This window comes from Arvicola amphibius, chromosome 3 (assembly GCF_903992535.2).
Source record: "Arvicola amphibius chromosome 3, mArvAmp1.2, whole genome shotgun sequence".
NCBI lineage: Eukaryota > Metazoa > Chordata > Mammalia > Rodentia > Cricetidae > Arvicola > Arvicola amphibius.
In genome coordinates, this window is record NC_052049.1 from 119,312,102 (window position 1) to 119,330,328 (window position 18,227).

The 18,227-nt window shown below is 40.9% G+C and overlaps 1 protein-coding gene across 1 annotated transcript; it reads left to right on the forward strand.

Annotated features, from left to right (window-relative positions):
• Window positions 1-13,339: 13,339 nt before the first annotated feature.
• On the forward strand, window positions 13,340-17,620 carry Btg4 (BTG anti-proliferation factor 4). Its single transcript, XM_038324519.1, is given in 7 exon segments — window positions 13,340-13,387; window positions 13,389-13,431; window positions 13,434-13,512; window positions 13,946-14,083; window positions 14,652-14,832; window positions 14,834-14,851; window positions 17,378-17,620. Coding segments are annotated over 7 exon segments (750 nt in total).
• The last annotated feature ends 607 nt before the right edge of the window (window positions 17,621-18,227 follow it).

Genomic DNA, 18,227 nt, shown 5'->3' on the forward strand with positions numbered 1-18,227 from the left:
GGTGACTCAGGACGCTTCGCTTAGTTCCTTCGCCCCGCCCCCACCGGAGAGAACCGTCCCTTTGGTAACTGTCACAAGGAGAGTTTGAGTTTCTTAGTTATCTGGGGTTCCTCAAGCGCTTGTGGCCCTGGCTTCTGTCGAGGTCACAGCCTTCGGGGCCAGTCAAGCCTCGGAGTCAAAGCCTCAACTGTGTGATGTGTACAGCCCCGGAGTCAGTGGAGAGCAGTTAAGTCTCTTAGTTCCTAAATCAGCATCCCTCCCCAAAATGGCCGAATAAAGTGAACTTAAAAAGCTCTTTTGGACAAGATTGCCAAGGCTCAGCACCCCAACCCGCGAAGTTCTCAGGTCTGCGTTGATACGTCAAGGCGGCATAATGTCCTAGGCCAGAATTGGGCCAAGAGGGTACCCATGGATACGGCTTTTGTGCTTAAAAAAAAAACATCTTTTATTGCAAATCTTAGGAAACAAGCTGGATTTAGATTGTGTTCACTAATTATTCACACCAAAAGTTATGTACAGTGCAACCGTTATCATAAAAAAAAACCGGTAAAGTGGCTTGAGCCCCCCCCACCGTGAAAAATTATGAAAACATTTTTAATGTATTCTTAAAAACAGGTTTACAATCATGTGTGAGCGTTTTTTTCCTGGAGATTTTTGTCTATATAGGAACTGACCATTTAATTACTTCAGGGAGCAGAGATGGACAACCTAAAAGTCAGTTTTGGAAAGGAAATGGACACATGATAATGTCGATAGCTGACATTTTTCGTGGCACTTTATTTTTCGGTGTTAATACAGTGTCGGGAAAAGTCCAGAGATTTATAATCACAAGTCGATATAATGACCAGATCAGCTAAGGAATGATTTCTATTTTCCAATATATCTAAAAATCACTGAAACGTACCCCCCAAAACACATCTTGCACACATTGTATACTTACTTCCCCATACACATATTGCACACACTGAATACTTAGCAGCTAAGTGCTAGCTTTTCTTTTGCTTAAACCACTTAGTAGGTAATAGATGAGCATTTCCCTATGGCCCTGTCCTTACCAAATTGATGACTCACACGGGGCTCAATCGGAGGAATCTCAGTCTTTTTACCTGGCCGTGTGGTTAGTGATTGGTACTATTAGCAATCAGCTAACTACACTGCCTAGTAACTAGACTCATAGAAAAAGCCTGCAGTCTTAGTTGGTGCTCTCAGATGCTGGTTCAGACCAGCACATCGTCAGTCAGGCTGTGGTTGACTCTAGTCGCTGCCTTGGTGATAGTGGAAAACAGGAATCACAGGAACTGTTCTGGGGGGATCCTCCGGGCATTTTTTTTTTTTTTAAATGTTAAGGCCGGTGTACACCGATTATCTTTGCACATCACTGAACGTTTTGCTTTGGCTCCTAGACACAGGTAATCCCTAAAGGAAGCCGCCGCTCTCCGAGGGTTACTTGCACTTAGACCTCGTGCTCCGGCCCCTTCGCTGACGCATCCTGGCTCCAGCCTCCGCTTTCTGCCGAGTCAGCGGGGCTGCGGCTGCCTGCTTCTCCTCCAGCGGGCAGCGGGTGATGCTGTGCCTTGTTTTGATGGCAGTGGAGTTAGTGATTGTCAGCACCGCGGTACAATCAGCTAATTACACTGCCTACAAACCGAGCACCGGGCGTCCGCCGCTGCAGTTCCCGAGGGTCCGGCCCCTTGCCCCCTTTTCGCCACGGCCGACGGTGGTGGAGCGAGAGATGTTCTTAGGCTCCCGGCCCCTCCATACCCCGCAGGGCCGCGCGCGACCCCAGGTGACCCCAGGGCCCCGGGGGCCCCGTCCCCGCGGTCCCCCAAGACCCTCCCGCTCCGCCCCCGTCCCCTGGGCATCAGGACAGACTCCTGCTTCCCTCCCGCCGGGTCTGACCCGCCTCCGTCAACTTCTCCTCGGCTTCCAGCCCCAACTCTACAGCAGGATCTGTCCACCCCGCGCGCCCGGCAGCTCCTACTGGCCAAGTGGCCGTGGCTCTGCGACCAACCGCCCTTGGAACCCCGAGGCCGAGGGGGCGGGGCGAGTGGGGGAGGGGAGGCAGAAGCCACTAGAAGGGGCACTGGGCGGGCTCCTGAAGAGCCTCCTGGGAAGGGACCTGGGAGATGGAGACACAGATTCTTGAGAAGTTTATCTTCATGGTGTAGTAGGAAGCGCAAAGACCTACATTCATCTCTCCTACCCTGTTGCCCAAGAAGCTTCCAAGCCCACTCAGTGTTCATGCCCATTCGCAGAAACTGCTTCTCAGGCACCTCAGCTGGAGGCTTGCGCTTTCCCGCAGGAGCAGGGTTTCCCTTGCCAATACCTGAGTTCTTTCTAAGGATTATTTTTTTACAGGGCCAGTGCAGTGAGATGAGGGCCGCTCTTCTAGTCAAACCACTGAACCAACCCCCCCTTGTGGTCAAAGTGTGACCCTTTAAGATCAAAGTCACCATTTTTGTGATCTCATGGTAAGCCTCGAGGAAACCATTCCTACTTCGGGCTACTGTTTTATTTAAATGTCTGTTACATAGTCATCATCTAAAGGGCATTGGTTCTACTATCCATCAGACAGTCTAGGTGGTAACACAAAGTAGTCACACGTTCTTTGCGGTCCCAGACAGTATAAAACCACTAAACTGATAGACTTCACTAGTAGAAAAAGGTGCGCGGGGGTGGGGGTGGAGGGTGTCTACGAGAACTGACAGGCACCGGTCTTGAAGGAGGTGAGATTGAAGCAAGGGTGGATTTGATTATTAACAATAGGTCTGCGGAAGCCCGAGTCTTGTGAAAGTTAAATTTTCCTTGCTCTTCCTATCCCGTATCCGATAACGGGTGCGTTTGTGTATATTTGCAATAGGAGGCGCTGAGGGGGCAGGGACAGCATTTCTGTGCTCTCTTCACTAATATTTTTATCCTTTATGTTAGTCTTTCCTTTCTTTTCGTTTAATTGATGAGCCCAGAGAGGATATATAATATTCTCGGATTGCAAACTTTGTGGAATTCAGTAGGAAGTAGCCCTCAACAGACTTTGGTCTTCATGTCTTCATATACACGGTATAATAATACCCATTTGTATTGATCCAAAAAGTCTTACAGTCTACAAAGGGAGACTTAGCTGTACGCAGATCCCTAAGCCCAGCAGATGGTCGCATGGATTGCAATTATCAACATGAATACATGCTAGTCATCAGGAAACATTCAGCACAAATTCCAAACTCAACCATTTAAAACGAAGGAACGTCTCAAGAATAAGGTTATGTGTATTTTAACATTATCTTTGAAAATGAAATAATATTTTTTCTCCAAAAGCATAGTTTGTTTTATGAACACTTAAGTGAAAGGAATCAAAGTGAAGTAGAAAATAACAGATAATTGTAAAAATTAACTTGCAAGAGACATCATTTCTAATAACTATATTTTGTACTCATTCATGCTGAATTTGAGAGAGCGCAATATTGTGTACTACAAAATGTCATTTGAATGTTCACACATAAATGAAACTAGTAGAAGGCAGCCTCCATTCCACTAGCAACAGAAAAGTTATAAATTTTGTGAGGATATCATCACAAAACCAGTTATTTTACATTTTGCTCAGTCTTACTCTATCCTTACTGCTTCTACCTAGCTGATGTGTTTTTTTCCTGATTATCAGTTGTATCTTAAATATCTTACCTGAGTTCGATTGCTGCCATCCAAAGCTATAGTTGCATTAGATATCTTGAAATTTATACTGTAAAATTTTTCTTCAAAGATGAAAAAAAAGGACAATAAAAATGTGTGTGCTCTAGTTCTGTTAGAAAAGCAACAGCAACAGAAAAGAATGTGTGTTCTTAGGGTTGCTGTTGATTTGGCCTGCAGTTACTAGAGAAACTCCGCTGACCTCACTGCATCTGCGGGTCATGTCTAGGCATGTCTAGACACCAGGGAGACTCAAGTTTTAATCCAAGTAAGAATGCTTGTGGTTACAAGGCCCAAACAGGAGTTTGCATTTGGTTAGACCAAACCCAAGAACGCACCTTGAGGAGGAATTATTTACTGTTTTAATTTCTGGTCTTTTGGTAATCAGGGAGATGGGGAAGGACCTTTGAGGAGATAGAGTGAGGTTATTGCCTGGAAGGAAACCAAGACGAGTATCAAAACAAGAACTTCCTACGTTAGTCTGGCAAATTTATGTTGGCTTAACTTACTACTCCTGAATAGAGGGTTAGAGAGGGAGAGGTGCCCCCCCTTCAGAATACACAAACATCTAAACATTTACTATTGCTTGTTTGTTTGATTTTTAGACAGGGACTCAGTGAGCTCGGGCTGGCCTTGAGCTCTTGATTTTCTTGAGACAACTTCCAGATTACCGGCTATTTCTGCAGCTTTTGAAGGTTATTGGGGGAAGAACTTAAGAACTAATTAGAAAGTAATTGTCTTTAGCAGCTTCTTTTAAAACTTGTTTTTAAAATGCATAGTCTTTGCTAGGAAATAAAACCATGTTTTGTTTTTCATGTAGACTAAGACTATCAAATGTCAGCTGGCCATATTAATATTCATGATGGTATACTTAGGGACTCGTTTATAAAGTTGACGCAAGGATGAGTTGAAGTCATTTAATGTTTGAAAAGCTACAAATCAATGAATCTGTTTAATTATGAGAGGAGATTTTCATCTGAGCTAACATGAACTGCTGGCAGTTCCATGATTCTGGTTCCATCTCATCGGACTCCCATTAGGAAGAGTGCACTAGGTTCTTAATTAGCTTCTTGCTTATATTTATTGATTAACCAATAGCGTTGCTTTACATATCAAATGTTAATTTATCTTTTAGGCAAATCAGAAACAGTCTAACAAACTAGCTTCCTAATTGAAGTTGCTGGAACTCTGTGGCTCAGCATCAGGAACAATTCTTGTACAGTTCCCATCTCTAAGGAACAGAGTCCCCAGAGATGTGGTCTAATTGGAGGGATAGGTTGTTTACAGAGATAATTAAGAGTTAAATTATGTTAATCATATCAACACATCATAATATTAATGTACAAATTAATATTACATTAATGCATAAAATGCCTAGATCATACATTTATATCACATAGAAGTTGTTAGATTAATAAGTGCTTAAGGACTCTGGAATTCTAGTGTTATCTCTGTTATTCTCAACATTTGGGGAAACATAAGAAAAAGCACTGAAATATGGGACAGAGAGAGGGCTACATAGAAAAAATGGTGTTAACTCCAGTAGTAAGAGGTAGACCTGGAAGCCTTAGAATATCAGTCTAGGGAGTTTGAATATCATTCTTCTGGCTGGAAAGCCCCTGAAGAATACAAGTGTGTTGTTTTATGGAGGCTAGAGCAGCATAGATTGCAGAGGAGATTTGATGTAGATGATTTTTTAACATCTACATGGAGTGATTGAGGAAATACAGGATAAGTAAGAGATTTCATGAAGGGACTTTTACAGGGTTTGGTGGCTGATTCACAGTTAATCAAGATCAGCAACCGACTCTTGGTGAGGAGCTTGAGGTGCTGAGGGGAACACACGGTCAGAGAAGGTTTATGATGAGTTTGGGTCTAAGCAAGTCTGGATTGAGTTAGGGATTTAAGTCTGAAAAGAGATCAGAACTAAAAAAAAAGAGATTAGAAATTTTCTGACTGTGAAAATTCAAGTTGAATGAAGTCTCCAAGGGTGTGTGATAACTTATTCTTGTTGCCATGGTTCTCATAGGAAGGATAAAGTAGGTGAGCAACAGTGGAATGCCTTTGTATGTGTGTGCTGGGATTGAACTCAGGTACACACTAAATAAGGTGGGTGGTCTTCTCTAGACTGGATGTAGACAGATTAGCTTCCCTGGCTCTAGATTGACTTCTGTCACTCACGGTAGATTTCCTGGTTTGTAAAAATAACTTTGGGGTTTCAGAACAGCTAACTGGTTGTCTAGGTGTGTTGTTGAAAAGAGTTTATTTTCCTCCAAAGATCTAACATGTATTCTTAACTCTGTAAAGCCAAAATAGGGAACTATCTCATCAATTAATTTATTTACAAGAATGAAAATAATTTATGTCATTCCCATAGCCGTCACACTGTGTATACTAGTTCTGGTCTTTATTTGTACTGTTTTCATCTGGTGCTTAAGCTGCTTTGATTCCTCTATGGAACTTATATATAGTTTAGCAATTATATAGCTCACTTCTTTAGTTCCTCTAAACCCATAACATATATCTCAAGGATTTCATTGTATTTACCTTTAGCTATGTTTATATTGTCTTCTTCCCTCTTAGCTCATCTATAGCCTGTTTAAAGTTTGAGCTCAAGCCCTACTTCCTGGGAAAATATTCCAGTGTGCCTTTAGTCACCTTCATTCTTCCTCTTCTCTCCTTTCTTTTGAACTCAATATATTCAGTCTATAGTTAGCATCTTCCATTAATAAAAGTATCAACCACCTATACTTTTTAATTTATTGTTTCAGACAATATACAATGCTGTCACATGTACAGACACATTTGTTAAATTAGTCTACTTTGTGTACAAACATTTTTCCACACTCAGAATTATTTTTGCTGTACCATCTTGGTTTTTAACTTAAAACTTGAAAATTATGTCTCAACAATTTTTGTAATTTTTTAAACTGCAGTTTGAACACAATAAGATTGAGTTTATATATAGGGTATAGAGTCCACTCATTGTTTTATGAAATGGTGTACATATACTATTACTAGAAGAAGCTTCCAATTATGGCAAATTTTTGCTAAAACAGCTATATCCCTCTACTTTTATTAATAGTGACACGTGTTTGCAAATGAATAGATGGGCCTAGAACTATAACTTGCAGTTTAAGGAATGAATGGTAAAGAAATTAAATAGGAGACAGGCATGGTTTTGCACACCTTTATCTCAGTACTTAGGAGGCAGAGGCAGAGGAGGCAGGCGGATCTCTGTGAGTTCCAGGCCACCCTGATCTTCATAGTAAGCCACAAGCCTTCTAGGACTATACAGTGAGACCATGTTTCAAAAAAAAAATAAAGTAAGGCTGATTATAATTCTCTTTATTACTTCATAAATCAAAAAATTTAGTGTTCAGTGTAGGTAAATGCCAAACACGATCGGGTGCTCCAGGAGGCCAGAAGATGGCATCAGATCTTTTGGAGCTAGAGTTACAGGTGATTGTGAATTGCCCAATAGCCTGGGTGCTGGGAACTGACGTGGGTCCTCTGTGAGAGCAGCAGGGACTCTTAACTACTGAGCTGTTTTTTTAACCCCCATGCTTTACCTCTGTAATTGATTGATGCCTTTGGGACTTGACCATACCTTGATTTATTAATCAAGTCAAAGTCTGTATGTTTTCTTTTTTCTTAAACACTCGTTTTAAATTTTATTTTACATACCAATCCCAGTTTCTCTCTCCCTCCTCTCCACCTGCTCTCCCCCACCTGTCTCCCACCCCACCTGATCTCCATGTTTAAAATGGAGAAGTTGAGTTTTTGGACATTTCCTTGCATAAGGCCATTTTCATGCTCTGTACCGTTCTCACGGGCATACTAGACAGGAGAATGTATCTTTCTGCCTCCTTTTCTTTCTGATCTCCTCATCCAATGGAATGAGCCTCTCTTTTCTCGTTTTCTTACACAGGCTTAGCCCCCTTACTCAAACCTCTATAGAAAGAACATCACCGTTTTGTCCTGTAGATAATTTATCTGATACTTTTAAAAAAGAATTTCTTAAAAGACGATGTCTTAGGTAAGAGAATAGATGTCTTATAATGGGAACTTTAGACATTACACGTGATTGGTTGAGAGATTTTTTTTTTTGCCTTTTAAATTTTAGTATTTTCTGGCTAAGTGAGGTTAAAACTGGGCGTGGTGGTACATGCTTGTTGTCCCAGTGTGGAAGGTTAAAGACAGGAAGATTGTCTGCAATTCCAGGCCAGCCTGATGCACATAGTAATCACTAAACCAATCAGGGCTGCATAATGAGACTATCTCAAAAGAAAACAAAGTCACAAAGCCCAACAACCAATGAATTTAGAGGTTTGCTTAGTCCCTGTTGGATCTAAGTTTTTATATCCCTTCCTAATAAAATTATTTAAATTTACATTTATTTCCTTGTATGTGTGGACATACGTATCCTTTAACACACACATGGAGGTCAGAGGACAAGTTATGGTAGATGATCCTCACCTTTCACCCGTGGGTCCTGGGGCTGAACTCACCCTTACTTACTGAGCCCTGCTGTTAGGCCTCTCATCTCCTCTCAGTAGACACTTAGTATTGGACATTTAGTTGTCTCTGGGAATTCAGTTTTAAACTTAAGGAATCACTATTTTTGTTTTGCCCTGACCATCCCCCTGAATGACATATTTCAATATTTTCTTGGCTACTGAAAAACTTGGAGCCATCTTGTGAGTATCCCATCTTTAAAATACTGTATTCAAATAATAGCTTGTGTGTATGTTAATTTCCTTCTCTGGATTATAAATCTCTTGAAAGGGAAGGCTGAGTTTTGTGTTTTGGTTTGAACCACTCAGTACACAGCAATGTCTAATGTTAGTGGGCGGTCAGAAGGAAGTCGATGTCAGTAAAGCAGAAGGGGCAGATTGCCATTCATGGGAAGGAGGCCACTGAAATCAGGTGGTTGAAGTCCTACGCAAATGAAGTTTTACATGGTGTTTACTCTCTGATTTTTCTTTCCTGAAATATAAGTACATTCTTATTATATGGTTCTATTAATGCTTTCCTAGGCCTGCTTGGGCCTGTTGCAGAAAGTAATGCTAGGGAAAGGTTCAACACCTCACCGGTGAATAAGCCTCGGAAACTCAGAGTAGCTGAGCAGTAAGTTATCTGGGAAGGTGAAATCATAATTGTTGAACACTTGGCACTATTAATTTAGCAGTGTAAACAGTAGTCATTTTCCAAGGAAAAGCATGTATTCGCTATTGTCTATGTTGCCTTGAGTTCAAAGCAAGTTCTATTTCAGCAATATGCAGTGTAGTCTGAAATTTTAGTTTTGCCATTTCTAACACAATTAAAAATACTTTGAAATAGTGTGGAAAATGGCAAAAGAAGATGAGAATAAGAATTATCAAGATAATCTCTTAAGGCATTGTTGAGTAGTTAAATATGTAATGTGATTTAAAAGTCTCATTGATAGCAAGAGGATCTTAAAAAAATATTGATATTGAGTGCTGGTATCTCTCCAATTTCATTCAAATGACTGAAGAAACTGGAAAAGCAGTCGTGCTCCTGATGCACGAGAGTCTGCTATTGGTCGTGTGTGTAGAGTGCGTGTGCATGTGCGTGTGTGTGTTGTGTGTGTGTGTGTGTGTTTGGAAGCTTTGGAACTTTAGCTATGCTGTCAGCTTTGAAGAAAGTGCCCTGCTTTACCACACTGAGTTGGCAATTTATAACTATTAAACAGCATATTGGTGTAGAAACATTAATTTTATTTTTTTTCCATTTGTACAGGGGTAACACACAGCATCAAATATGGAAGGTGTTATCTATGGGGTTCTAGTGCAAAAAATTAATATTCTCTAAATTAAATAAAAACATTGCTGTCTAGGTTTTAATTATTTCTAGTTCGATTGCAGTGTCAGAGGATAGGAGAGGCAGCCTTCGGCATCTTCAGGGTGATTCCAAAGCATGGCAGTTTGGGGACCTCTTTCATGAGTAAAGAATGAGAAATGCATCATGGGTGGCTGAAATAAATAAGATAATGAGAGGGTAGATGATTCAAGCCCTAGTTTCATTTTTGTTTTGTTATCATATATTATGGACATAGCACACATATAAATACTGGATCTAACTGAATTAACCTTAATTTTATCTTAGATGGTCATTCTTAGATGACAAAATACTCAGTTATCTATTTCAGTGGTCCGTATCTAGCTCAGTGGTCCTCATTATATATATATCATGCCTAGATATTTAATGTCTAGGACAATCCTTAACTCTGTGTTATATCTTAGTCCACCACTGCTGAGTTTTTGACATTCATGCTACTCCAACATGCCAGGAGCTCTCTGGACCCATATTCCACTACCATTAATTAATAGCTATACATGCTTAGTCCCAAATGTCTCAGTCTGGGTCCTTGAACACAGGACTCTGAGTTGGGAGTTGTAGGTGGGGAGGCTTTAGGGAACTGAAAATATAGGATTCAGTAGGGGGAGATGCCACCCGTAACCCAGGTTGTGGTAGGGGCCTTGGCCTATCTTTGTGGGAAACTGTAGAGGTACAGTGGCCCTTCAGAGTTGTAACTTGAACCAAAGGAGTCAGTTTTCATAAAAGGGAAGATGGTAGGCACCTTAAATTGTGCACCAGCTATCCTGATCCCAAGCAGGCAAAACTCTCAACTCTCCCCAAACAGATGGTTCCTGTATATTGTGAAAGTTGGGATTACTTAGAACAAGAGGGCCATGTCTGTTTAAAATTCCTTCTCCTTTTATAATAGTACTGCTCTCCTAACAGATTAGGAAAATGTTGATGGATTTGTAAGATTTTCATTTTACCACTGACTCTTTCCATGGTATATGAGAGAATTAATTGGCTGAAGAGAAAGAAAGGCAATTGGAAGAGGTGATGCTTAAGGCTTTGACAAAGTCTTGTGGTCTTCGCCCTGTTCAGCTTGTATCTTGGAAGGCACAGATGGTATTCTTGCTAATATGCAAAGGTCAGAAAGCCAAAAGAGATAATCGACTACCTAACACAATTTTTCATTCACTGTAGCAGTGATCCACATTTAACACATGCGCAGGAAATATGGCTCATTGGTTGAGTACTTGCCTGGTTCGCACGTGGTCCCGGGTTCCACTTCTGCACTTCAATCAATCAGTTAACACACACAGCGAAATATGATAGCATAGCTTTAATATGTAGTTTCTAGTCTAGCCAACCAAGGCAACATCAAAATTGACAGGGAAAGAGCATAAGACCATTTGTACTCTGTTAATAAGACAGCCACTTTGAGCACTTGTCTTATGCCGGTGGTCTATAAAAGACTTTATGCGTAGTTTTATAATTTAATACCTTGGCAAAATTCCTTTAAGACCACAGTCAAGTTGCTAGCAGAAGCCGACAATACCTAACATTTATAGAGCACTTGCTGAGCTCCAGGTATCCTTCCAGCATTTCACTCTTAGTTCTCATGACAACCCTACAAAGTGTGCACCGTCGTTTTCTTGTATACAAGAGGAAATGGAGGGACAGAGTGGGGAATCAATCCCAGGGTTGAGCTGGGGATCCAATCTCAGTGTGATGGATTAGTATGGAGCCAGCAGTCTAGTTCTTCACTTTATTTCTGTCTTTCCAGACAGAGGTCAGGAAGGTTAGAGAGCACGTGGAACTTTGCTAGCTCCTAATGAGATGGAGGGCTGGGATTGAAACCTACAATGCTGACAGCTGCTTTGTATTTTCTTTTCTTTCTCTTCCCTCTCCCTCTCTCTCTCCCTCTCCCTCCCCCCTCTATCTTCTCCCCTCTCCCTCTCCCCCCTCTCTCTGTTTTGTTTGTTTTGTTTTTGTTTTGTTTTTTCAAGACAGGGTTTCTCTGTGCTTTGGAGCCTGTCCTGGAACTAGCTCTTGTAGACCAGGCTGGCCTCGAACGCTCACAGAGATCTGCCTGCCTCTGCCTCTCAAGTGCTGGGGTTAAAGGCGTGCGCTGCCACTGCCTGGTTTGTATTTTCTTTTTAACTGTCCTGTACCTTCCTACAGTTTATGGCCAGGTGTATTAATTATTCTATGTAACTTGATAACAACCCTGTGAAATTGCATTCACCGACAGGAAACTGAAGTTATGAAGATTTGAAACCAGTTGCCAAGATCCTGCAGATAGGGTTTTGTTTTACGTGCTTCCTTTCTTTTGTTCTTTCTGGTTTTGTTTTTGAGTCAAGGCCTGTGCTGGAACTCCTTCTGGAGCCCAGCTGCCTCCTGAACCCAAGCTCCTCCACTCCCAGCCTTCCTGAGAGCTGTGGTTCCAGGTGGGCCTACCCACAGTCAGTTAACAGTTGGGAGCTGCTAAGTTGCAAATGCACAGACCTCTTAGACATTTTGCCATGCTGGAAGAGAAAGATGTGAGAAAACCAGCAGCTCAGGGAAGAAAAGCATACTTGCAAATTCAGTGTGAGGTAGTGATATGTGATGTTGGTGCCCCATAAGGGGTGGCCACCTGATGCTGCATCCGGGATGGTGTCCAGGGCAAGGAAGGTGGCAGTCCTACTCCAGTGCTGGTCAGTTGACATACCTGAGCATTGTGAGCAGTTTCCTTTAAAAGAGGATGTGAGTCTGTCACACAGTGTGACGCTCATCTAGATGCCGGCTTGCCACACTGCACTATCTGAGCAATATGTACCCAGGAACAACTGCCCAACAAGCTGAGAAAATTTAGCCTCTAAAATGGAAGCATGAGAGGTCACATAGCTAAAATTTAAATACCCTCCACACATGATGGAGGATTACATCTAATCTGTATAGTTTCAGTGTGGAAGACTAGGTTGCATAGGTACAAAGTGGTGGAACTGGCTCCTTATAAGGTCTGTTGCTATTTGGGAGGTTTTTGGATATGAATCAGCTTGAATTAGTTGAGAGTCAGTTCTTTTCACCGTGGAAGAAACTGGTCACTAATTGTGTGGTGTTACCAACACACCACACATATACTGTAGAGTGGGTATATCTTTAAACACTTTAGAGAATAATCTACATTTGCTATGGCGAATCAGATGAGTTCTGGAAAAGCTAAGGGATTGTCCTAATGGAGAGCACTGTGTGGGGCCAGCTACCAATCAGCTTTGAGAGCCTGGCATATATGGAGTAGCCCAACCTCACCAGAAAGGTGTGAGCAAGAGTGGGCAGTAAGGAGTATAGCTGGCTTTCTAACCCAGGCCCCATTTTTTTAGGGACTGAGAAAATTTAGAAATTTACTGGCAAGCATAATGCGTTTTTATTAATCTTAACTTTTTAGTGTAAGCCAAGTTTTTCACTGCAGTCCCTGAACCCTGAAAAGCTTGACTCTTCGTAAGTACGTTCTTAAAAAGTGCTCGCTAGTGTAATCTACTGTCAGCATGGTAACTTTGTACTTATGTTGCATCTTGACTGCTTAAGTGTTTTAAACTTCTAGCAACAGTTGTTTTTCTTTGGAAAAGTGGTGAGACTGGAAGGTGAAGACTAGGTGTGTTTCTTTTTCGTGTGTGTTGATGTGTTAGTTCACTGAGGACTCACTCCCACCCCCCCAAAAAACCTAAGTTTTAGGCATAAAATTTTCAGCCCTCAATTACATATTGCTGAGAAGTTAAACCTAGGCCCCTCTGTGATCCCATCTTGCTTCTTCTCATTGGTTTCAGGTCTCCACACAGACTGCTTTGGAATCATGAGAGATGAAATTGCAACGGCAGTTTTTTTTGTCACAAGATTGGTGAAAAAAGCATGAGAAATTGAGTGCACAACAGATAGAAGCCTTTGCACTAAGCTGATGACCATCTTGTTTGAAAAGTACAGAGGTCATTGGCACCCTGACTGTCCTTCTAAGGGACAGGCTTTCAGGTGAGAGCCCATTGTGGCGTAGGGGAAGCAAACAATCAGCCAGCAATAGCATCTGCTAGGAAAAGGCAACTTTTTTTTGTCCATCTTCAAGTAAGGGATGTTTTATGAGCTCTATTAATTTGTTTGAACATAGGTTTAAAATAGATGTAATATAGGTGAACACTTCATTAGACAATTTCTCATCTGTTTGCCATAAAATATAGACCATGAACATCTATCTGGTGAGCTAACAATGTGATTTAATGTTACAACATCCATTCTGAGTCAGCATGGCAAAAGCTAATGAAGTTTATTCCATTTGTAACCATGGAGGGCAAGAGGATGAGGAGAAGATGTGGTTAAGGCAAGATCTTTACCCATGATGTGTAATTTCCTACTGAAGAACCCGTCAACTCACCTTCCTTGCCCCTTTCTTGCTTTATATTCTCCCCAGGTGTATCAGGATAAACAACAATGAGAATAAAGACCCTATATTAGAAAGGGCTTGTTCTGAGAGTAATGTGAATTTTTTTCACCTGGGACTTCCAAAGGAGATGACCATATGGGTCGATCCCTTTGAGGTGTGCTGTAGGTGAGTAATTCTGTGGTTGGTTGTGCTTGGTGACCCTAGGAAACTTAGGTTGTTTAGCCAGCTCTATGTATCTTTGTGAAAGTTGATGCCCAAAGCATTGGCTTAGCAACTAGGACACTATTGATCACGGTTGGCAGATGCAAACTTTACTAGACAACACATGTTTCCATTAGGGATGGTTGAATTGGCAAGCACAAAGGCACTGAAGTCTATGTGCAGTGTGACTTGGGTCACTGCAACCTGTTTGCATACTGCAGATTTGTAACTTTTAAGTACTGTAGGAACCACCAGGAAGGCAAGGGGGATCAGCTAGCGTGGAGGACAAGTCAGTCCATTAACTGACCCCGAAAAAACAAAGTTTTTTTTTCTTCTGACCAATTAAATGGATATGCTTGCTAATTGTAACATCCTTGTAGCTTCAGATTACATTGTCTTCAGTTTGCTTATTTAGAAGAGTCAGACTCTTTAAAATAGCTTTTTAAAAGTTAAGTTAGTATGGTGTCTCCAGACGAAGAGATTATGCTTGTGGGAAGTCGAGTCTCTAATGAATATTTTCTTTCCCGCTTAGGTACGGTGAGAAAAAGCATCCCTTTACCATTGCTTCTTTTAAAGGCAGATGGGAGAACTGGGAGCTAGCTCAGCACATCAGCTATGCAGTTAGCAGGGCCACTGCTGATTGCTCGTCTGGAACGTCTTCTGATGAAGAAAGCTGCAGCAGGCAGCCCCGAGTCATTCCCAAAGTCAACAATTCCCAACAGCATCTATCAGGTTGGGTGTGATACACCATTCTGTTCTAATTCTAGAAAGAACACACTCGCAAGAAACAGAGCAGGAAGTAGTGAAATGACTTGTCAGTATTTTGGCAGAAACCTTTTCTGTCCCCCACCCCCTGAGTGTTGTTGCCACTTAAACTGAGTTTTTATGAGGCATGGTCTTTTGTTGTCCTGTTTCTTCACATAGTTTTTGAAAGCACCTGGCTTTCTTTCTACTTATATTCCTTCTGGTTAAATTGTAATATTAGTGGTTTTTTTTTTTAAAAAATTTTTTGACACTCCCTAAATAGCACAGGCTGGCCCATAATTTCTGATCCTTCTGCCTGTCACCTGCTTGAGTGCTGTGATTTAGAGGTATGTGCCTCCTCACTCTATTTAGTAGGTTTTATTAATCAAAATAGCATGTCATTTAGAGAAAGCCTAGACAACTTAAGAAAGACCGGACACTTTCATTTTGACACTAGTGCAATTTGTTTCAAAACAATAACAAAATAAACCTTTTAAAAAAAAGCCATAGCCAGTTTCAAGGGAGCTTGTCCAGAGAACAAAACACTCAAATAATCAAAACCAGTAGAATCCTAACCCATCAACAGAGATGCCACATATATGTAGAAATAAGTTGCATGAAAATAATACGAATACTTACCAGGAGCCTCCCACCCCAATACTTCTGACTGTGTTCAGTAGATAATTACAGGCATCTTAAGTTGATTTCATGACCTGTTTGAAAAAAAAAAAACCAAATCTGGCCAGGTGGTGGTGGTGCACGCCTTTAATTCCAGCTCTCAGGGTGGCGGGTGGGGGACAGAGGCAGGCAGATCTGTGAGTTCAAGGCCAGCCTGGTCTACAAGAGCTAGTTCCAGGACAGGCTCCAAAGCTACAAAGAAACCCTGTCTCGAAAAGAAAAGAAAAATAAAGTAAAAGAAAAGAAAAGAAAGAAATCAATTTTGAAAAGCTTCTCTAATCAATTTTTATGCTGCTTCACCTAACCACTTTCGTTAACATTCAGTTCCTTTTCCTCTTAAGAGTTACCAGCCAATCTTTTAAATTACTTCCATATTGCTTTATTAAAAAACAAAACCCCCCAAAACCCTTAAAATTTGGGATCATTATAGAAGTTAGTTCTTTTGTTTTCTTCCTGAAGTTATTTCTTAAGACTTGATTCTCAGACATGGAATTTCCAGGCCATTAAATATGGTAGTCACTTATTCCTAATATATGGCTTAAGTACATACTAGAAAGCTGTATTTTTAAATTTTTTTTCATTAGTTCTACTATCTGCTTTACCATTTTCTCTAAAATTGGCCTGTTCTCAAAAGGCAAATAATTTGAAAAATAATTCCTGTAATGGATAACACTAATGAAATTAAGTATTCAAAACTGTTTCATGAAAGTTCACTTATTCGTTGAAGTTCTTATGTATTATCATATATTATGGGTCAGAAACATATTAAACTTTGTGTTATATTACTAGAAAATACTTTCCTTTAGTTTTTTTCTAAACTGTGTGTGTGTGTGTCTGTGTGTGTATGCATGCATCTGTGTCTCTCTGTGTGTATGCACACACGTGCATTTGTGTCTTTGTGTGTGTGTGTGTGTGTGTGTCTGTGTGTCTGTGTCTCTGGGTGTAACAGTTTAAAACTATATAACACTACATTTTTAGGTAGGGTTCAGATCTGTAGAAGGCTAAACTGTTTCTATGGTAATGTCTTTCCAGAATGTTGTCTATAAACATCGTTGTCAATTATTTGTGATGTTTGTAATGTGTGGGTTTGACCCCAGAGATCATTTTTAGGCAGTTTGGAATGTCAGAAAGGAGTGGGGTAAGGGTGAACATTTGAAATGCTTTATGTTTTTATCTTGTGTGTGGTCTAGGGATTGAGCCTAGCATGGTAGATACCTACTTAGACACGAGTCGTGTTTCCAGCCCTAACTCCTTACCTCTTCTTTTCTTTTTGAGAGAGGGTCTCACTTACTTCCCCAAGCAGGCCTTTAACTTTTGATTCTCTACCTCAGTGTTCCAAGTAACTGGGATTAAAGGCCTTCTTAATAACATATCTTATATATTTATAGTTTCACTTAAGAGTCATTTTAGGGGCTGGAAAGCTGGCCTAGCAGTCAAAGGGAACTGGCTGCTCTTTCAGAAGACCCAGGTTCAATGGTCACTATAACCATGAACATGGTGGCTCTTAGCCAACTGTAACTCCATAGGGGATTTGACTGCCTTCAACTGCCTTCAGTGGGCACCAGGCACGTACATGGTACAGACACACATTCAGGCAAACACATCCATACATATAAAAGAAAAAAGAAAAATTAATTTTGCTTAAAGATATAGATTGATCTCTAAAGGATATAAAATTTTGGAAATTTTCTGTAGATGACTATTTACTTCTTCTAAATTTGTAATCCCTATGCTTTGGAGGGACTTCCCTTCTGAGTTCTGGGCTCATAGTCTCAAGAGCTGCCTATCAGTCCAGAGACCTTCACACATTGTTTTTCCTGTCTTTTTCCTTCCCAGGTGGAAAACATCAAACAGTCCTTCCAGCCGTGGTTGTGCCTCCCTCGTAGAAAGCATTTGGCAGATGGTCGTGGGGGCATCTTGGGGGCTGCTTATCACCCAGTGCCCAAGAACCCTAAATGGTGCCGGCCTGCTGGGCGCCGGGTGGACAGGTACCACTGGATCAACACACAATTGTACAGTGGCCAGGCAGCACCAAGCAAGCTTGAAGGAGAGGCCTTGTCTTCCCTAAAGCAAAAATGAGGCCAAAGCCAAGAAATCCCCCACTAGAAGGAAGAACTCTCTCAGGGATGGAAGTGCACACAGATCACGGCTCGACTTTTAGCTATACTTTTAATTCTTATTTAACTTTATATAAATTTTTATGTAACACTAGTGAATATATGTGTCTTGTAAAGTGATTGAATGGAGATATTGCCTGTGATAAAATAAAATTAATTATGGGAAGGAAGAGTTGAAATAAACGCACTGTGTTTTTAACAAACCCCTTAGTTCAGTTTGCTGCAAGACAGTTTTGAGTCTCTTGTTTCGTCTGTAGTCATTGTTTTAAAAGCAGGTTTTCAATTAAGGGAGAGTGATCCTGGCAGAAAACTCTTCTGGATTCGTCTAATATTTGTGGTAACCAGTCTATCTTGTAAGAACTTGTTGGAATCTTTTAAGATAAGAGAATTCCCTCGGTATGTCTTTTGAAAAGTTTGATTTACTACTAAAACTTCATAGACATACTCATATGAACTATTTTATAAAAGTGGTACCTGCTTCTTATAAAGAATTCAAACCAAGCCAAGCAATTCACTATCAGAAGAAATAAAAATCCTTATTAGTGAGCCGCATGCAACCATTACTAATA